Here is a 22019-nt window from a genome sequence, read left to right as displayed (position 1 = left end):
AAGTAAAATTCTAATTACACCAACATTATGCTGCTTATTCTTTGCTATTTAAGCATGGAGATTAGTCAGTGAGAGGCAAGCTGCCAGAAAAGCAGTGCATCATAGTATATCCTCATAGAGGCTTAGATTGTTTGGGGTTTATGTTTAAAGCAGCATTAGAAACAAACAGGATATGATTTTTGCAACCTACATAACTGTACTGTGCTCTACAAAAGACTGTTCTGTGGCATCCTTGTTAATATGTATTTATAGTTACAGATTACATATGTGAAAACACCATGAAAGAGCATTTTTGTTGACGTGCTACAGCTGGAAGTGGAATAAGAGCCATTGCATAGTCAGTGTGTTATTTACAGTTACCAAATAGAACCTCCTTGCAGTGATTTCTGCCTGAATCCTGAGTTTGGGGCTTCCCTTTAGACTGCTAAAAAAATGAATTGTTTTAGAAAATTTTAGAAGTGTAGAGTAAGAGATCCTTGTCAAGCAAAATTCATTTGTTTTAGTAGTAAAGAAGACAGACCCTGTCATTTATGAGCTGAATTTGCTTCTTTTCTTCTTTTAATATAAAATACTTCATGTGCTAAAACTGCTTTTCAACACGTTTTTTTTTTTTTTTTTTTTTGCTCCTGCTTTGGTAGCACATTCTGTGATGCTTATGTTGTTTTGGTCTCCTGAGAGACTTGCAGAGATTTTTATTAGAATCAGAATAGATACCTGTCCAAGCAGTGTAATGCAAGTATTCTATATTGCATTAATTTCTGGGAGATTTTTTTCAGTTGCATTCTTGAACACACTAATTAAACATTATAAATCCATGTTTTCATGTATTTCTCTTTACCTGCACAATGTGTGCAGTATCAGAGCTCACAATGGGTCACTATTACAGAATATGTGTTTCCTTAAAAGTAATTTGGTAGTAAATTCTAAGAAATCTTAAATTCTAAGACAGTAATTGTTGTTTATACTCTTTAAATTCACTTTTGTATTTAAGATGTTCATGGGTGAATATAAAACTATTTGTTATCCTGAAAGCTCTCACAAGCAGAGACTGCAAGATTTAAGTGGGTTCCTTCCTTTTGCTGCTGTAACACCCTGCTTGTTCTAATGTTTCCCCTTTACTCCAGTAGCATTCAACCACATTTTAATAATTATAACAAAATCTGTTGAGAGTAAACTGGATTTTATGAGCCAAAGCCTTGCACAATACTGGTATAAATTGCTCCTAGCACACATTCCCACAGCCTCGCTCATCCCTTCACTTGTGGCCATGCTGTGAGCTGGATTAAGAACAACCCAAAAAAACATGGATTTTTTTTGCTTTAGGGCAGTTACATTTCTTAATGCATCTCTCAGTGCAAATACAGAACTAAGAATGTTCATGTGAGTAAGCAGGGCCTGCTACAAGGGAGTGAGCTAAAGGAAGGACAGCCAGGGAAGGAGGAGGAGCAGGCAGTACTGTAGGAGCAGAGCTAGCTCAAAGATTTTCTATCATTTAAATTCCTGAAAGAAATGTAGACTTTGCAGTATTGATATCGTGGGACATTTCACAGTAGGTTGATGGCACTTTGATTCACAAAGTTCACCTGCCTTCACCAGCAGTGGCATATCTTTATTTGCTTTCTATCAGAGCAGGTGTTTGCCAAGAATTAGAAATACCAACATTAAAAATTATTATAATGACCATAAAAGAAACTGTTCCCTTCAGAATACAGCTTCCCCTTTCCCGTAAGTCAAAAAGTTAATGTAAGCACAGTTTGAAATCAGATTTCTTGTAGAAATGTTATTGATCTTAGTGTCCCTGAGGTACTGAAGGTAATGCCAGTAATGTTCCAGGGAATGACACCAAATACAGGATATTCAGTATATGAATATTATGAGTTGCTTTAGTGCTCATGTGAGTTCAGGTTTAACTGGGGTGGCACTGAATTCACATTCTCTGAAGTGCTCTGTCACATCCAGGATTGCTGGTCAGAAATATGGCAACACTGGCCCTTGCAACCTTTCAGTGCTTCTGTTTCAGAATAAAAACCAGATCTTTTCTTCTGCTGGATGCAAAACAAGTATAATCATGGTCAAAATGTTGCTCTTACAGGAAAGTAGAATTTATTTCTCTTATATCCTAGTATAAAATAAAATAAATTGATCAGTAGTGTGTAATCTGTTTGGACTGGTGTGTTATTTTTCACTTAGGGGTGAGACTGAACTGGGGTGCTGAGAAATGACCCAGTAAAATAATTCATAGTCAACTCAGATTTGTGTGGCCAGCTGATGATTTGAGAGCTGGTGTGGTATATTGGGATATTACTGGAAGTAGAAATGAGATTATTCTGCAAATCAGATATAGTTTGTGAAGTAAACAGGAGATTATTTCAGTTACTTTTTATAAGTAAAAGGAAATACATTCTTCTTTGCAAGAAAAATCTAATCCTCTTGTTCTTTCCTCCATGCTTCATATTAGAGTATTAGGCAATTTCATGATCATGTGTTTTATCAGTATAAAGTCAGTTTTAAACCAAAGCCCACAGAAAAAATGAAATATCTTTTCCATTATTAGATTCACTGACATTTTTATAAATGCTCTAGAGATATGCTGCAGTGATATCCAGATACATTTTTAATTTATTTTGCTGAAAAGTTATTGCAGGGCTTCAGAAAAGAGCAGAACATACCAGAACTATGCTCCATATTATGCATAATGTAGAAAATTGCCAAGCTTTTATAAAATATGTTTATCATTTCTTAATGTGATTTATTTGCCTTGTGTTTAGACTATTGCATGGTAAAGTTTATTTTGTGCATATACTTTTTATTTTACTAATATATTACAAGCCATATCTCAATGACCCCTGTACATTTTTCATGCTGTCTTACTCCCAATGGCCTCTGTGCATGTAAGTAACCTGTCAAGTGACAATGCCTCTTTATTTGCTTCTTACTGTTTCCTTTCAAGAACTCCTTTTCTTTATCAGCTAGTAACACAGAAGCATTCAAGTTCAGCCTTTAAGTGTGTCCTGTGTTCTTCCTATCTTTGTATATTAAGAAATTAATCATTTTTATTTCACATTTGGGAACCCCACAATCATTAGTTAAATCCATGTAGACTGAGACACATCTTCTCCATGCTACTACTTTGTGATGAAGTAATATGTTTCTTTTCTAGTGTTTATTCCTGTTGTTTGTATCTAACATAATGTGGTTTTGTTCAAGAAGAAAATAAAGGATTGATTTCTTTTTTAATTATAATTTTTCAATGGAAAAAGACTCTTGCAGGCTTAGGTGGTTAGCATGGTAAAGCTGTTTAGTGTGTTGTAGATCATTACTATGAAATGAATTATTGATTTGTTTAAATACTGTGAAGTTGCAAAAAGGACAAGAGTAAGATTTCCATTGTGGAATGAAAGAAAAATATGACTAATTTCTTGCTTGTAGTATTTGGGGAAAGGTTGAAAGAGATTCTTCTTTAGGATGAAATTCAAAATGCTTCAAATGGACTAGGAAGTTTTCATACTTGTATCTTTTCAATGCCGTAAAGAATTGGGTGTGTCAATTGGCTGATTTGTAGTTTCACCAAATTGAAGCCGTTGGACTTACTCAGGTAAAAAGACTGACATCAAATTGAAAAACTGAGAGATATCCACACTCATCCTAAAAGATGGATTGGATACAGCTGAGGTGGATACACCACTTAGGACTTGGAAACACTCAGAGAGAGATTCCATAGTTTGGATGGAGTCTCTCCTGCCTCCTTTTCATAGCGTGCAAAAATACAGAACTGAAAACTCTTGTTTGTTGTTCTGCTCCACAATTGCTGGTTGCTGCAATCTTTACAAATATAAATAACTGCCTCCTGGCTGCTTCTGTCATTAGAATTCTGCAGGAGTTACCAGAGATGATGTGTTGCTGGGCACAGGAGGGATAAGCTGTTATTAATGAACAAAACTTGATTTGTCAATCACTATGTTCCCTGGCAATTGGCAACAGATTGATGGGCATGATGGAATTCATCCAATTTCAACTGCAGTTGAAATGATATCTGAAATAATACTTTTACAATTTTTCCCTAAATATGGTGGAGGTTCTTTTCTGTAATGCCATCACTTTTCATTAGAATTCTTCATCCTGTCACAAGTTTTAAAAGCATGTCAGTTTAATTAGCACGTGTGTTTAAAGAGAACTCTAATTACAAGTAAATGGTGTGGTTTGAAAGAATAAATACCACGAAGTATTAATACTGTACATTTCTCACAGATCTTGTTAAAACATTATTATGAAAGTATCCCTATTTTCAGTGTAAATAGATGTTCTCATATTGTATTCATGTCGGTCACTGTCCACAAATTTTTCTTTAGTATTGCTATTTCTTAGGAATGCAAATGTGAATGGCATGCTGTTCTAGCTGATTTTTGTGGTCTGCTGAGCACTGCATGAAAGGACATGCAAACTTTGCTGAGCATCTCAGTAGCTTTGTTACTGCTCTTAACAGTTTTTAAATGGACACTCTTGTTAAAATTGCATAAGGAATGAATGATTTTATTTTCCATAATGTGTTACTTTTTATTATAAATCTAAATCTTGATAAAATTATAATTTGTAGCAGAATTAGTTGTCACCCTTCATATGCCTTTTTTTCTTATCCTCTGGGGCTTTCTTTTGTGTTTTAGTGTTTGATCAATTAGATCTCGTCACATATGAAGAAGTAGTAAAGCTGCCAGCATTCAAAAGGAAAACACTAGTCCTACTAGGTAATTTTTAGTAATTTTTCTGAACATAGCATCATAGCTTTGAAGCCTTTCTGGTGGAATATTCCTAAACTATTTTTTTGTGCTGTCACTCAGGTGCCCACGGTGTCGGAAGAAGACACATAAAAAATACACTCATCACAAAACACCCGGACAGATTTGCTTACCCCATTCCTCGTAAGTAGCAGGGTTCAATATTGTTTGTTGTGGGAATCCAGGGCTTCCCTCTGGCTGCTCTAGATTGCCTGGCACCCTGGCAGGGGGTCAGGAACCCCCCTGTACAGAGCCCCCAGAGACACTGTCTGTGATCTCTGTCCATGGAAAAGAGTTTTCAGTCTTACAGGATGAATTACAAGCTCTGAGTGTTTGATATGAGTAATAATTAAGTGTGGCACGGGTGCAAAAGTAAAATTTTAGGATTCTAGACTAGGGGTTCAAAGGGGACAAGATGGAGGAAATTGGGTGTGCCCTGTCCTTTTTCTCCTTCTTCATGCCCTCCATGTTTCACTGTAGTGTTGGCATTTTTCTGTTGGTTTAGGCTGGGAACACACTGTCCAACGTCGGTGACAGATATTGGCACATTATTGTAAATATAGCACTGGTAATTTCGGGTATTTAATGTTTGTAACATCCCACTGAGGGCAGAGCCCCACACGCTGCCCTGCAGGACAGAGCTGCGGCAGGGCAGCAGAACATGTTAGAGATAAACAGAATAAACAACCTTGAAAACAGCACAGACGAATTATGGCTTCTTCTTTGGCAACGGGGCAGAAAGACAGAGACTTTCTACAATCTCAGAATCATCAATACCTCAGATTCCGACAGTTTGCGTCCTTGACAGCACCCCCTTGTTCTACTGCCTGTGTTCAGCCCAGCTGAGACAAATCCTCCCTTGGAGGTGGGAGCTGTGCAGGGCTGGGTGTGGTTCTTTTTCAAAGGGCAGGGTGGAAAGTAGCACCATTTTTGCATCAAATGTTCCTTACTATTCACAAAACTTCCTGTTAGACATACTTCTCTCTACCCCAAATGTTTGTTAATTTAAAATGAATACTCATTTTTAACTGTGTATAATTCCCATGAGAAGAAATATGAGCTGGATTTAGAAGGAACCTGTAGTGTTTGAATTACTTCGCACAGCCAAGTCTTAAGGACTGGTATTGCACTAAAATAGTTTCAAGTTCCCAGAAATGGCACTAAGTAAAAGAAAACACAATTAATTTCATTGCTTACCAGTGGTTTGTTATGAAGAGCACAGAGGTGTTTTCCCTTCATGACAGTCAATACCCTGCAGGAACTGCAGATCCCTTGGAGATGCATCATTTTTCATCAAGCTAAGCACGCCAAAACAAGAGCATCCAGCACCTACCTGTCCACTCTATTTCAGACTGACCTCAGAAATGCCATACATGGTTCACAAGTGACACTCATTTAATTTTCTTCACAGAAACTAGTGATTTTATTTGCAGATGCTTTTAAAATGTACTCATCTATACCATGGTGAGCATGTCTTAGGTTCCTGCTCTGTGGAAGCACTGAAATTGTTTCACTGATTCTGTAAGACTAAGAAGATGCATTTTCTGCATCCCTTTATAAAACCACAGTGTAATAGGTAACTTTTGAGATGGGCCTTAAATTGGGTGAGGAGTTTGAAAGAATGCTTTATGAAGAAATTACCTGCAGACTGAAAACCAGATCAAAAATATCAGGTTACACACAATGGCAGTTAATTCTAAAGATTAGTAGGCCATACTTCTCTTACCATGTAAGTCTGTAGAAGCAATATTCAAAAAGTATGTTATTTATTCCTAAGTAGCTTTTACCTCTCTTGACCACAGGTAATCAGGTTTTTAAATTGCTTTTTAGACTTATCCTTTTCACAGTCATAAAAACCTCATAAAAACTTACATTTAAAAAAAAAAAAAAAAAAGGAAATGCTTTTAGGACAGAAGAGGATTTAGAAATATGAGCATCTTAAGTTTAGTAGACCGTAGGGACTCTACTGCTGCTTTTCCCAGCACATATCCCTTAAACTCCTGCTTTTCCCAGTGCCTGTCATTTTGACTGCTTCATACTTCATTGCTGTACATGTGATTTGACAGGTTCAGTTCAGTGAATAAGTACTGATAAACAGAAAAAAGAAACCATACATAACCTTAATATTGCTTCTGTACTAAAATATTCTGTATTTTCAGACACAACCAGACCTCCAAAGAAAGATGAAGAAAATGGCAAAAATTACTACTTTGTATCACATGACCAAATGATGCAGGATATATCAAACAATGAATATTTGGAATATGGCAGCCATGAGGATGCAATGTATGGGACAAAACTGGAAACAATACGAAAGATCCATGAGCAGGGACTAATTGCAATACTTGATGTAGAACCTCAGGTAACTAATTAGAAGTGTATAAAAATGGGACTCATCACAAATCCTTCAGCCTTGTTTCATTGAAATGTTTTTATTGATTGCACACTAGGTAAGTGCTGCTTAAAGTGATGTGAAACAAAAGTCCTTGGACCACCAGGATATAAATATGTGGAATTCTAGTAATCATATGGTTAAAAGAACACAAAGGAGAAAGAAAAATCAGGCTCTCAAGAAACACTAATTGTTTATTCATTGTAGAAAATCTGTGGAATATTCTGATACATTTCCTTTGAAACATCTGTGTAGTCATTACTTTCAATTCACAGGGATCTGTTTATATATTTTGTTAAGTGAATCAACATGAATAAAGACTATTGTGATGTTTATATTATTCCAGCAGATGGAAGGAAATGGAAGGAACGAAAAAATTGTGACCAGTGTTATCTACTTAAATTTGCTGACTTGTTTCTTCTTTGTGAATGGATTCAGGAAGTTCAAATTTTTCTAAGAATTTCACAACAGAAATGAGATACCTGACTAAATTATTTAATACAGTTAAGAGTATGATGGTGTGGTGGTGTTCATAAAAATAAAATCCCACATTTAACAGCGTTCAGGGAGAGCAGCATGTATAGTTAGTTCAAATGGAGCAGCTGTTAACAGCAAGCTCTCTTGATGAACTTTTTCAATATGTATAATTCAAGAGCTGTACAATTCTCAGAAGAGATTTTAATCTTTGTTAGAATATATTTGGTAACAGCTGCCTTTGCCACATTTCCTCCAGCTTGTGTCCAGCAAGCCACTTTGCTAACCAGCTTCCTCATTCATCCATCTCAGCTCACTGAGGCCAAGCTCTTTGTGGATTTATTCCTGGCTGTCTTACACCACTTGCCTGGTCTCCCTTGAGCACTCTTGCATTTCAGTTACGGGGTTTTCTCTTTTTTGGAGCAGGTTGGCAGAGGTGATTCCTGTTGGTGGCAGCAGAGATGAAAACTTTTCAGCTCAAGGAAAGGGTGGATTATGGGGGGTTTGTTTTGTTGGTTTCTTTAAAAAGAAAACGCTTTGGAGAAGACAGGAAATGGAAAGAGCAAAACCAGAGTGACCTGTAGCAGCCTGACTTTATCTTGTCCATCTCTCTGAGTTCAGCTGAGGTGTCCTGCACTTCAGAGGAGCCCAGATCTGTGACAGAGTCACATATGGCAGCTCTGTGTCACTCAGTTCATTAAGGCAACTCTTCAATGAGAACTCTTCTCTTATGCACAGATTTGGTTCAGGAGATTGGAGCTGTATTTATTGTATTTAGTGCTATGCGCAATTTTTAAACACTTTAAACCTCTCATATCACATTTTCATCTTTTAAAATATATTTTATAATAATAAAATGTATACTCTAATCAATATTCTAAAACAGAGTTGGCTCTTTTCCCTGTTTATGGCATAACTGATTTTTTTTTACATGGCATTTCATCAGTCAGTTTAAATGTAAACAGAATTTCACACTCTTTGAGACTGTATAGGGAGAAGCACTCTGAAAATGTTAAAGCTTTTACTGTATCATAAACTCTCTTTAATTAAGGATAAATACATGTTTTGACCACCAAAAATACAAAATAATAGAAAAAGATAGGTGTCTGTGTTACTAAGGTCTTGACTCCAATTCAGTTAAAAACAAATCCAGCATTGGTAGTTCATGAATTTATGTCTTTTGCTTGTGTGACTAAACTTACTTAACATTGATTGTTGGAGGTTTCCTCTAAAGTATCTGATTTTTTTTTCCCCTAGGCATTGAAGGTCCTGAGAACTGCAGAGTTTGCTCCTTTTGTTGTTTTTATTGCTGCACCTACGATTACCCCAGGCATTAATGAGGTATGGCACGTTGCAATCTGATGTCCTGGCAGAGACAGAATTAAGGATGAGATTCAAATGTGCAAATCAGACTCTTCAATTCTTTCCTTGTCTGTAAATGAAAAGGCAGAAAAATAACTGAATAACAGCTTTATTAAGTTGATTGGCATACATTTATTTTTTAAAATAAAACCAGTAATTCAAAATGTGGGCTTCAAGAGGAAGGATCCATGTGCTGAATGATAAAAGTGCATATTCTTATATTTCATTCCCTGCTTTAACTCAGAGATCATTCCCAAATCATTGGCACAAATTACTCAGTTGTGGGTTGCAATGCCAGCACTGATCCCACCTTCAGCTTTAGCATTTTCCCTGCACAGCAAATATGTATCAGAAATAGGCTTTTTCATTTTGACAACTGTCCTCTAAGAGTTGGAATCTTTGACCCAAGGGGTAATTGCTTGTGGAATGATGCTGAGTATTAATGGAGGTCCACATCATACATTTCCTACTTAGTTTGTATAGGGATCTGCTCTGCAGATTGCTGCTGATTTCAAGGATAACAAGCAATTCTGGATTTAGCTGACACTAACACAAACTTCTTTTCCACAAACACTTAATTTGCTCAGTCTTCCTTAAACCATGCTATTAAAGGATTTAATGTGTTGGATTTGATCATGAATCTGTTCCAGATATCCTAGATGTCTCCTTGATCATCAAAACACAAAGTCAGAAGCTGTGTCACTACAGCAGGTTTCTATAGTAATGTAATTACAATATTATAAGCATGAAGCTATGGCATCACTGCATAGGCTTGCAGGAAAGGAAGGAGCAAGATAAGCATATTTAAATGCAAATAACCTGAATGATTATTCAAATCAAAAGTGGAAAGTGAAGAATTTTGGTCTCAGGCTAGAATTTTACTGACAGCTGAGGCATTCTGCTAGTTCACTATGATGCTTTAGTGAGCTACTTTAGCTCTAAATTGGAGTTTTGTCAATTTTTAAGCACCAGTGCCAGAATAAGCAGTGAAAGAGGGACAGCATTTTGTCATTTCACTGTGTCTTAAGGACTCACATCCTAATGGTACAACCCAAGAGTGTAAGAACCAAGATCCCTCAGCACAGCACAACTTGCCATGTTAGTGAAGTGGCACTTCATGTAACTGCTGGTGTGATGCTGTGAATCAGTACAATCTGGATAAAATATTATTTTGTCATCTACACTGAATTTTCCTCTGTGTAAACAAATAGCATTGCATCAGGTGCCCTGTAAAATAACACAAATGCTCAGGCTTGTTGCCTCCATACCTGCCTCAGCTCCCAGATAGTCTTTCCTTGGCCACACTCATCTGCCAGTGGTACTTAAATTTTTATCTTCTAGCTGTAGGATGTAATGCAGAGAAACTTAGGACAGTTCATGTGAGAGAGAAACGTTTCCCTCATACACTGGGAAGAGAACAGAAATGTGCCTTTTGCAGTAGTGGTGGGGAAGTACTTCATGCCAAAGAATTAGTAGAAGTAAAATATTGTGTTTGTGCTTTAAAACCCATTTTAAGTTCCTGTGCCAAAAATCTCTCTGCCTGCAGGGTTTCACCCAGGTACATGAGTTCCTGAGCCAAGGCCACACTTACAAAACATGCTAATTATTAATCAATTAAAGTTAAGGAAAGGGAGGGGCAGGCAGTGGTAATAGCAACAGCCCTTACCTACACACAGAATCCTGTTTTCCAAGGTTTTCTGGGCAGATAAGCAAAGTGTGTCTGTGTGTAGCAGCCTGCAGGGCAGCAGACAAGGGTGAGGAGTGTGTGTTTCCTATTTCCCATTCATGCTTCCTTTTTGAAAGGTTCATTTGCATAATGAGTGTCCTTTTCTGTTGATCCTCTTGCCCTGCTTTGTTTTATTTTACTTGCACTTTTTGAGAACACTTCTGTAATGACTGTCCCTTTTTTTCCCTTCCCATGTTTTCTTAAAATTCATCTTTGCTTTTCTTTTCATTTTCCTGCATTCGTCCTAATTGTACATAGCTGCCAAAATGGTGCAGAAAACTGCCTGTAAGTACCAGCTAGGGGCTCACAAGGTAGTCCTGGTTATTGCAGTAGTTCTAGAATGTAGATATGCTTGTTCCCATTCAACACTATTTTTGCCATTGGAGTCAAAATTTAATATAATAATGACTTTTGATATCTGCATTAAAATTATCTGCTAGCAAAAAGAGAAGCTTTTGAGTAAAAATTCTACTCTTACAGATGTATAGCTGAACTTTGTGGTAAAACCAGTGCAGGGGCCTGATGCTAACAGTGTCTCTTGAGACACTTTAGCCTGTCAAAGACCACACAAAATGTCTCAGTAATCAAGGCCCACACAGCAAGAATCAGGACACAAAATATTTTCCTTTGCAGTGAATATAGCAATGCACCCTGAGCAGTCCTGCAAAGCACAAGACCAATGTAAATCATACAGGGAATCCCACAGTGCACCCACCTGTCTAATCACAGAGGAAGCTAAAATCTGATGGTTGTTGTGCTAAAACAGAGGAGAGAGTGCATCAGAAAACCTTGGGGTAGTTCCTCTTTCCTCCAGCTGTTCTTGCCTCCTTTGCCCAGCCAGCAGCAAAGAGATCACAGGCTCCATTTGTTTGATGTAAACCTTATTGAGCCAAATTCTTCAGACTTTTAGCTGTGCTTCCTCCCTTCCTACAGCCATAGGAGAATTTTTCTTTGGAAGTGTGGAACTCACCAGCTGTTTAAATTATGAATTTATTTCTGTTGAAGCAAAACTGGCAAAGGCCTGATGGTGTTTACACATCATCCACAGCCTTAGAAGGGAATATTGGTAATTTTTTTGGGCTGGGCTTTGATTGCCACAAGTGGTAGCTGTTGTTGTATGTACTTTCAGGCCAAAAAAACCCAGCCCTCAGAGAGTGAAGATGCCACCAGTAGCCTTTATGTACATGGGGTATTTCATGGACAAAGCCACGTTTCACTCCTTTGAGCTGTGGTGGAAAAGGAGAGATTGGGAAAGTGAATTGAATTAGGAAGAAAAAGTCTGATCCAATAATGGTCACACTGCAACTAGACCCACATAAAATTCCTATTGCACAAGAGCTGAGGAAAGAAGGAAATGCAGATGTTGTGCTCCCAAATGTTAATTTCGGAAGTTGTGGCCATTTGTTTGTCTGCAGTTCACTGCATGTTTTGATAAATATCTTTTTCTTGACACTATTGAGAGTACAACTGCTGAAGAATTTCCTTCTTGGAACATAAGCTGGGATGTTCAGTATGCAAAATTTAATGAAGACATTTTGGAGAAATTGAGAGGAACTTACTACAGCAAATACTTTGATTACAGCTAGCTTCAAAGATGAATTTTGGTATTTAAGTCTTGCAGACTCAGAGAAAACAGCCAAGTCTGACATGTACAAATAGATACTCTATCCCAAACACAGGTGAAAGTTAGTCCCAGAATGAAACAAAAATCAAGAGTTTTGATCTCTTCCTTTTGCTGAGCTTAGGAAAGTTCGAACCTATTTGAAACTTACTGCAATGACCTATCCCAAACTTAGTACTGCCCATTAAAGTATATGAAAGAAGTAATGATTTACACTTCCAGCAGCCTGGGAAATTTAGATATTCCAAAATAAAGACCACTTTGATCCCAGTAAACTTGGATCTAGGAGAAGCTAAGTCAGAAAAATACTGAAATTTAATGAAATTTTGAAACACTTCGTTTTGTGGAACCTTTGTGTGTGCAAGGTAAACTTTACCAGCTCACTTTTTTTAAGATGAAATAGTTGTAAGATTTTCAGATTTTCATTGTCAGTCACAGTAGGATAGGTGCTGTAGTGAGAAAGGTCCATATCTGTAGGTAAAAGTAACATTGATGGGAAATCTGAATAATTATTCAAAATCTCCATAAGGGCTTAATAGTTCTAGGGCTTCTGGGGCTTCTCAGGTCCTGTTAGCCCTGTGTCATGAGATCAAAACTATTTTCAAGGTGCACTATGATTTGGACAAGACAGGCTATATATACCAAATGAATCTTAGCTAGATACAGTTAAAGAATTGCAATAGTCTGCGTGGGAAGTTATTGACCTTCCTTTGTAGGCTAAATTAAGCAGGAAAGCTCTGATGCTCAGCTGATACAAATTGATGTCTCTTTTGGAATCTCTTGAGAAGCTGGAAATTCACCTGAGTAGGGGTTTGGCTTAAAGACACTGGGCCACATGAAATAATCTACAAAAATATTTAATACTAGTATTGATCCCCATTGTTCTCTTTTTTAATAGCATAAATTAAATTTGCACACACTGGAATTTTCTACAGAAGTTCCAGGAGTTACTGGTGGTGCATAATGGCCCATACAGGGAACATTCCTTGTTCAGAAATGCATATGAGGAGTATTTGCCTTACTTGGAAGGGAATTTGAAATAATTTTCCAGTGATGACAACCACACCACACAGCCCCCTCCCCATCTGAGGCTGCAGCTTCAGGAGAGAAGCAGAACTGTAACTCTGGCAGAGAACTTCTCCTCCAGAAGTGGCTGGTTTCGTTGCTGCAGGGAAGGAGAACTGTCTCAGAGCAGGTTGTTTCCTTGAGGGGACCTGAAAGCTGTTGTTCCACAGCTACTTGTCACTGTAATTACAAATACTTGGGAAGATGAAACAGAAAAAAAATAAAGGTGGAGGTCATCTTAACAGCCGGATAAAAATCTGTTTCCAGAAGAATTTCTAGTGACAAAGCTGTGGGCAGTGTGTCTGTACTTCTGCAGCCTAAAACTCTGTTTAGAAAAGTGTATCCCAGCTGATTGATTAAGTAGAGTCAGCCTATGGATACCAGAGCAGCAGGAATCATTTTGTACCAAATCCACCTCAAACCTGTGGGACAGGGAAGACTTGATTGCTTTCCTTTGGGTTTTTCAAGATTCCTAAAAAACAGCAAATGGGTTTGTTGGGATTTTTTTAACTCATAAGGAAATTTGCAGGAAGATAATTCAAACGTAAAATTGCTGCAGAGCCTTGGGAAGAAGCATTTTTCATCCAGCTGCCTCAGGCAGGCAGACCTCACTAGCAAAGGTCTGATGTCCAGGTTGCCTGGTTCATCTCCAGGATCTCCCACTGAGAGGGGCTGAAAATGCCCTACTCTGAGATGGAAACCAGAGGAGTGATGTGCAGTGAGAACTTCCTTATCAGTAAATTGCCATTAAAGGAAGCAGACCCAGAGGATTGGTGTGAAACAGAAAACATTACTAAAAGTGGGAACAGCTGATACCTGACAGCCTCTCCCCCTCCTCCCATTTCTCACATTCTCACTGGGACACAGGCCCAATAGCTCTTACTTGTGCACCAAGTCTGATTTATTCACATGTGGTCTCCACTGCTGCTTTTCCAAGCTGCCATCCTCTACCTTGCTTTTTTAACTCTAGAGCTGTGTTTTGTCTTCAAGAACAGTCAGTAACTGAGTGCTGTTTGAGTGTCAGCTTCCAGAGGGAAACTGTGCCCTTTCTCCCGTGTGATTCCCATAGCTGTAGGTGGCAGAGCTAAAGCACCTCGACTCCCTGAGGCCTTTTTACCCATTTCCTTCTCAGCTGAGAAGCTGTTGTGGAAGAGCACGAAACAATCCAACTTTTCTTTTCTCCCGTTTTCTCTCCCGGCCGCCGCACAGGATGAATCCCTTCAGCGCCTGCAGAAGGAGTCGGAAATCTTACAGAGAACATATGCACACTACTTTGACCTAACAATTATCAACAATGAGATTGATGAAACCATCAGGCACCTGGAGGAAGCCATCGAGCTCGTGTGTACAGCCTCCCAGTGGGTCCCAGTCTCCTGGGTCTACTAGACCAGGAATGGGAGAATTAAGGAGAAAAAAAAAAAACCTGTCATTACTGGGAACCACCTCATACATGGAAAACCTCTTCGTTATTGACCTTGTGTCAACAGGTCTTGGCCCCTAGAGACTACCTAGATGTAGTGTGACCTAAAATATAATTATTGTCATGTCCGAATAGATAGGAGGAGGGGGAACAAAAGATGAAACACTAATTTAAAGAGACAGTATCTTTTTTTTAATCATTTCTCCTAAACTTTAATAAAATGTATCTTTAAATATATGTACTATTCAGTCTTTTGGAATGTTATATTTTTGGAAATCATAGCTTTTTATTTCGAGGGCCCCTAAAAACTGCACAAAATAGATGCTGCTTTCTATAATCTATTTTAATAGTAATAATAATATGATTCTGTTACCTTAACTTGGGGGTGGAACACTACATTCTTTTTAGAGTCTGATTTTATGGATTGGAATACTTTTCTTTCCTTTATTTATTTGAAGTAATTAGTCTAGTGGTTACAAAACAAATTCATAAATTTTAAAGGCCTTTTTTTCCACGCTTTTTTTTTTCCTCCTAGGATAGTATTTTTAAGTATTTTTGTGTAACATCCAGATAATGTGATACTGTCTCTTTGAAGAACTCTGTAAAAGTTTTAGAAATTTGAAATTGGGTCTTGACTCTTAATGCATGTGGACAGTCGCAAGCGTTCATGCCGTTGGTGTATCTGTGTTGATAAAACCTGTAATCTACAGCAAAGTACATTCCGTTCATGGGAACACGTACCCAAGGGAATAAAGCAAAATATTATTCTGACTAAGTTGTAAACCTATGCACATCCCTTGCATTTTGGGCAACTTTCTAAAAAAAAAAAAAAAAAAAGAAAAACTGATTTTTATTAATAATAATCATGTAGTGAAATGTGTTTGTAATTTTGTCTCAATTTAATTTGTTGTAAGGTGGGAGGGGGCAATTACTGGTTTCACCATTTCAGATCTGTGTTGTCTGAGAGTATTAACGTTTTAATTAAGTTGAAGCAAAGAAATGCTGATTTTTAATATGTATGTAGTTGTTTAAAGATGCACACATTTTAAAAGAAAATACTGTGCAATGAAGAAACCAGTTTAGACATTGCGATAAACTGACTATTCCAAAAGACTCATCTACAACAGCCCTGTAAATTCCTTTAAAAATGGTAATTGACTCTACAGTCTGACCAATTTTTTTTTATTTTAAATATACTTCCTTTTATGTGTTCAACAATTAAATGCTTTTGGGTGCTTCATTTCATCACAGGGAGTTTCAAGAGCAAACCAGTGACTCGTGCAGTGAGGAAAAGTGTCTTAAAGGGAAGCCTTTGTAGGGACAGAGCCTGCAGTCTGTCCCAGGGGCTCTGCTCCTCCTGGATCAGCACAGGCTTTCTTCCACAAAATTGGAATTAGGGCAGAGCCAGCTAAGAAAGCGTAACCATGGATGGACCTGGCACTTAATTTTCCTTCTTTGTGCTCTCACTGGCTCACATGATTTGCATTTTCTCTGAAAGTGGTTAAAGGTAGCAGGCATTGCCACCCCTTTTTAGGTGTCAGAAGCACACTGTTCTTTAAAATGACTTCTCCTCAAAGTTTGGTTGGCTGTGCTGTTGTACAGTATGAATTTTAGTGTTTATATCAAAATGATACAGCGATACAGAATTTTTCCTCAAAGTAGAACGTGCAGCTGGAGTTGGTCTGTGGGCTGTTCCAGTTGTGTGGGACCATTGCACGTGCAATCAGAAAAGGTTGAATCTTTCTCACAGGGGAAATCCTGTTGCTAATTTTCTCCTGCTTACTCCTTCTGCAGCTTGGTTGGTCAAACATGTTTACAATTCATGTAAAATCCACAGCTGAAATCTCTGGCTGTGCCTCCTCCCACCCAGGCAGGGCAGGCAAAGGTGTTTATTTCCTGCAGCATTCACAGCCCGGCTTGCAGCCCACGGAAGGGAAATTCATCCATCACTTTACCCCTTAGTGCCACAGCTGGAATCACAGTTCTGTGGCTGCATCCCAAAACAAGAGCTGTACCCGAGTCCCTTGAGTTTGTAGTTTTGTGGGAAGTAATGGATGAGAGAGTCAGCGTGGGCCTGACGTGGAGGGAAGCAAGGGAGCTGTCAGAAGAGTTGTAGGTGCTCATCAGTTCTGGGTTTAGCCCCACAAGAAGGGGATGGTGCAAACTGTGAACTATTTAGTGAGTCAGAGGTAATTTTTCAAGTGGTTGTGTTGTGTAGTGCTGGGTGAACCGTAGCTGGTGTCCTGTAGCAGCTGTTGCAGTGGTGAGTCCACCCTGGCTGAGCTCATGGAAGTGACAGGTTCATTCCCTCTCAGAACTACCTCTTTTCCCAGCAAAGCACAAAGATGGGAAGACCTACTGAAAATCAAGCAGTGGAGTGTTTCTGATGTTAGAAATACAAACTTCTCTGGTGAGAATTGGTGTCTGATTTCAGTGACACATTTTTCATCTCAAATGTTTATGGCATTAAACAGGTAAAGTAATTTTGATAATTTGAGTATAGTCTACCATAAATGTTTTAATTACACTTTTGACTCTGTTAATGTGAATTTCTTGGAGTTCTGTGTACCCAGCTCATAAGGAAAGAAATCTCACAAGGCCCATGAGGGTGCTTCTGCCTTATATAGATGACAATAAGTAGTGATTTTGTGTAACTAATACCTTTTCTTCTCTTAAGTGGAGCTACCATTCAGTTAATGCTACACAGTAGAAAGATTGACCTGGAGAGCTTTGTTTCTTTTATTCTCACTGTATAAGCTTTTATCAAGAGACAAAAATTGTAAAGCACACAGTTACCATCCTGTCTTGCCTCCTCTTTACCCCAGTCTGTTTTCCTTGTAGGAACCTTCAGTAGCAAAAGATTAAATTGGAAATCCTGCCTAGGCTTTAAGTTCAGCAGATCCACAGCACACAGTGAGCTCCATGAGCAGATTTCAGCACAGTCCCAGGCAGAGCAAGCCCAGGACTCCTCAGTCTGTCCAGTCCTCCCACCCTGCTCAGACCCTTCTGAAGCATCTCTGTTGTTTGTGTGGTTCATAGAGGGCAAAAGGCTGCAGAAATTGAGCTGAAAGCTTCACCTGCATAGAGAAGGCTCGTGCAGGTGCAAAGCTGGTGTTACAGTTTGTTGGGTTTTTGTCTCCAAGTGGAGAAGGGTCCTTCTGGTACTGTAAATATCACTGCATAATTTGGAGCGCCACATGGACTTCTCTAAATTTATGCTGAATGTGACCTCAGAAGCAGCCCTGGGATTGGGAAGAAACAAATGTTTCTGTTTGCCCCTTTTATACTTTATTTTTGTACAGGGGCTCATAGATTTGTAAAGAAAACTTGATCTTATCAGTATGCTGCCTCTCAGTCTGACTGATGCCTGTGATTTCAAGGTGTTAAGTTGGTCCAATAAATGTTCATTAACCTCTGCTTCCATTTACCTAATAAAAGTACACTAGGTTACTCAGTGTCTCAGAGTGGTAAGATTATTGCATGGGAAAGGTAGCCTAGTTTAGATTCCTGGCCACTGCCAGATGGACATGCTTAAAAATCACTAAACCCAAATTCTTCCATGTGTTTTAGCAGTGGATTTATATGGTTTGGTTAAGAACAATGTTGTGCCACTCATATCTAAAAGAAAACACCACTACCTGCCTCAGAAACTTGATGAAGGTTACTCAGTTGACTTTAAAAACACAACAAAGGTGTTGCAACCTGAGCAGCATTGGGCTGGTGTGTATACTCCAAAAACTGGGTACTAGAGCCACTAGGAGAAGTTAAAGTACAGACTAACCAGTATTTGTTCAATTTTCTATAAGGAAATTATTTCAGAGTGCTGTTACTTAAAGAAGTGCTTGGAAATGCTGCCAGAGCTTGCAGGGGTGCTTTGCAAATCTGCATTGAAATCCCAGATGCAAACAGTTCTGGCCGCATTCTCTTCCACTGCAGATAGTATTCAACAATTTTAGTGAAGGCTGTTAGAACTCAATAGCAGGCTTTAAAATACTTGGTAGAAAAAGATTTTTGAAAGCTACAGAAAAATATATATGTATTTCCTGACTATTATAGTAAAGAGTTATCTTTTTATAAGCTAAATTGACTGAGGATGAGCTAAAGCAGGCACCATAAAAAGTCTGCTTTTTTTACGTGAAGCATATTCATTTCCTTCATAAACCTGTCTCTCAGACTAATTTATTCTCTACCTTTAATGATCTCAGAGATAGTCATAAATCCTGACAAGGAAACTGTTGCACATTATGTCAAACAGTCACATATAAATCAGAATATCTGCACAACAGGAAGCACATCATTGAGCAACAGAACAGAAGTAAATTCTGAATAATTGTGCCCCATGTGTACACCATGGGGATAAGTGCACAAGCTTAGGATAGAGGAGACTATTTTTACTGATGCTACACAACAAAATAAAAAGCCACATCCCACATTGAAATGTTTGCAGTGTTTTGGGAGTTTTTTGCTTGCTGATACAGTAAGTGCACCTATAGTAATTTTTACTTTCTTCCCCTTAAGTGATTTTTAACAGTCTCCTGCTCTATTCCTGTGAAAGCTGGACTGAAGCAAGCACAAAAAACTTCTTGACTCCTTACAATTTAGCCTCAGAGTTAAGCCTCTTTCTCAGACCTGTACATGAATAAATAATTAATTCTTACCTCAGAAATACATTTCTCAGTTAAGATGTTGGGCAGAAAGCTGATGGTTTCTCATGTAATCTTAAACTTTCTAAGCAAAAATAGTAGGAGGGGAAGAGTTTATGTATTTCCATGCATCCTGCTGAATCTCTTAGCACCTGCCCATGGGACAATCAAGAACATTAAATCTGGCCACATCTCTATGTTCCTATTAAAATGTAGCTTGAGCCTACACTGCTGTTGTGGAAGATAACTGAAGTAGTAGCTGTATGCTTGGAAGAATTCGTGTTGATTAAAACTTGATTTTAAGGTGCATTTTTACCAGTCAGAAAACATGGTTTATCCCTCAGTATTAATTGGTATCCTTCATTTAAAAGGTCTCTGAAGGTTTATGTTTATCTCAAGCAAAGGAAGCCCTCTGTGATCCATGGCACACACTGCAATGATCTGGAATTCCAGTTTCCAGCAAGGAAAAGATGTTCCTGCTCTCTGAGGCAAAGCTCTGAAAGGGCTGAAACCCAAGTGGAGCAAGATCTTACAATGACATCTCACTGCCAGCCTTGATAACTTAATCCAGGGCTGTTTTAGCACATGGACTGGGAAAAATGATGTGGTGAGACTCTGGCTGAGCTGCCACAGGTACAGATGGACGCTAGGAAAGAAACAGAGCAGGCAAAGAAAGGCAGAAGAGAAAGGAGGACACAAAGAGAATTAAGCTGAGATGGTGCCACTCTGAAAACCAAAGTGGAATTTACTGAAAAGGAAGGGAACAAACATCAAGGATTCTGAAACTTTTATTTACTATCCAAATACAATTTCCTCCATGTATGACAAACCTCCTCCTGAAAACAAGAGTCATCCAGCATGGTTTTCAGAAAGTGCTTGGTTTGAATGGATGGTGCAGGCTGCAGACACAAGGAAACATGGAATGGTGTTTTTCATCCTCTGAGCAGAGGACGTGATGGGGCACCAGGAGAAAAGGGCAGCTTGGGTTTGCTCTTCTGTAGGACGTGAAGAGGCAAAAAGGTCTGGTGGTCTCTGCAGCTGTTCCCTCAGTGATGTGAGGGCTGGTCCCAGACCCCCAGGGTCACATCCAGGGGTGCCTCCATGCAGTGATCACTTGGTATTGAATAGCAACAGGAATTGAAACCATACAAAAAGTTGGTTTGATTTTGTGGTTATTTTTGGATATTGTTTTTTGTTTGTTCGTTTGGGTTTTTTTGAGAAGCAAAGTATGACAAGTATTACTGTCCTCTTTCAAAAAGCCACAAGCCAGCTAATGGAAACCTGAGCTTCTTGCTCAATAATTAGTGTCATTCATTATTTTAATTCCATGTCAATTGTACAGTTTCTTATAGTAGAAGTTTTACTGACAGTGTTAGCTACACTTCATGGAATTCTTCCCAGTCACACAGTTTCTTTCAAAGGTCTTACTCTAACCACTAATATATTAGAGAAATCATGGTTGCAATTTATTTTAAGTCATTTCATATAACAAATTTTGAAGTTATTGCAATGGATTTAAATAACTTTATATGTAAACAAAGTGAAAAGTGGATGGGTCTGTCAGTTTTCCATTCACATCAGGAACTTAATCTCCACTAGCCTTTAACAGTAGCAGAAAATTGCCTTAAGGAAAAGAAAAAAACTTTAGATTAAAAAAAAAAGCATTCATATGGAAATAAATTATGCAGAAAGTTGAACTAATTGAATATTAAATTATCTCTTTTGATTTCATTATAAAGCCTTTTTTCAGGCTTTTTTAAGGAAAAAGTTCATTTACTTATTTTTATTTAGATCAATTATTTTTAATTATTTGACTGCAGATAACCAAGCATGTTATCAACTAGCTAATCTTGCCTTATTTTTCCTTTTTCAGATTTTCTTCAAATATTTGGTTTACCAGACTTAGTTTTTAATTCATGCCTTAGGTAATTCTGAACAATAAAAGAGTATTTTGAGACCCATAGCAGAAGGCAAGAGTTCATATGTAACAGAGTCAATTTCCCAGAGAATTTGTGCAAGCTCTGTCCCTGGAGGTTTTAAAATACTCAAGTGGATAAAATCCTGAGCAAACCCAGCCTAATGTCAGAGCTGAACCTACTTTAAACCTGAGATCTCCAAAGATCTCTTCCTACTGAATTAGCCTATTAAAAAAATCCTGAAAAAAATCAAAACTATTACTCAGCTCAGCCATCTTCAGTTCATGTGAATCGTTGTGCCAACAAAACCACATAAATACGAAAAAAAAGATCTTCAGTTGTGGCCAAAAAGTGCTTCAGTATTATTCTACTAACAACTGTAGTAGAGAAAATCCAGTTACTGGAATGGTAGATTCCAGGTAATGGAATTTGTCTCCATATTTGTTTATATTTCATATATACAGGCAACTTTAATTGTTCATCTTTGAATTATGTCATTATACTACCACGAGTCAAATAGAGGCTTGTTCAGCAGGTATTCAAATTTCACCCCAAAATTTTAAAAAGTGTACAGCACTGTACTTCTTGTACCAAAACTAATTACAGTAAAAAATAAAAAATCCAAAAC

General features: G+C 38.1%; 1 protein-coding gene across 10 annotated transcripts in view; it reads left to right on the top strand.

The window, feature by feature from the left end:
* CASK (calcium/calmodulin dependent serine protein kinase) overlaps positions 1–18282 on the top strand; it is a 187195-nt gene extending 168913 nt beyond the window's left edge. For 7 of the 10 annotated variants that reach the window (XM_030282926.4, XM_030282892.4, XM_030282934.4 and 4 more), the window contains 5 exons: positions 4662–4742; positions 4836–4916; positions 6932–7134; positions 8896–8979; positions 14622–18282. In XM_030282926.4, coding sequence (XP_030138786.1) covers positions 4662–4742; positions 4836–4916; positions 6932–7134; positions 8896–8979; positions 14622–14798 — 626 coding nt within the window. In that variant the 3' untranslated portion in view covers positions 14799–18282. The remainder of the gene's footprint in view (positions 1–4661; positions 4743–4835; positions 4917–6931; positions 7135–8895; positions 8980–14621) is intronic. The other 3 variants (XM_030282940.4, XM_030282918.4, XM_030282883.4) reach the window with 1 other exon arrangement.
* Positions 18283–22019: the final 3737 nt, after the last annotated feature.

This window comes from Taeniopygia guttata, chromosome 1 (assembly GCF_048771995.1).
Source record: "Taeniopygia guttata chromosome 1, bTaeGut7.mat, whole genome shotgun sequence".
Classification (NCBI taxonomy): domain Eukaryota; kingdom Metazoa; phylum Chordata; class Aves; order Passeriformes; family Estrildidae; genus Taeniopygia; species Taeniopygia guttata.
The sequence above is the reverse complement of the archived record's forward strand: the minus strand, read 5'-3'. Positions and strand labels throughout refer to the sequence as shown.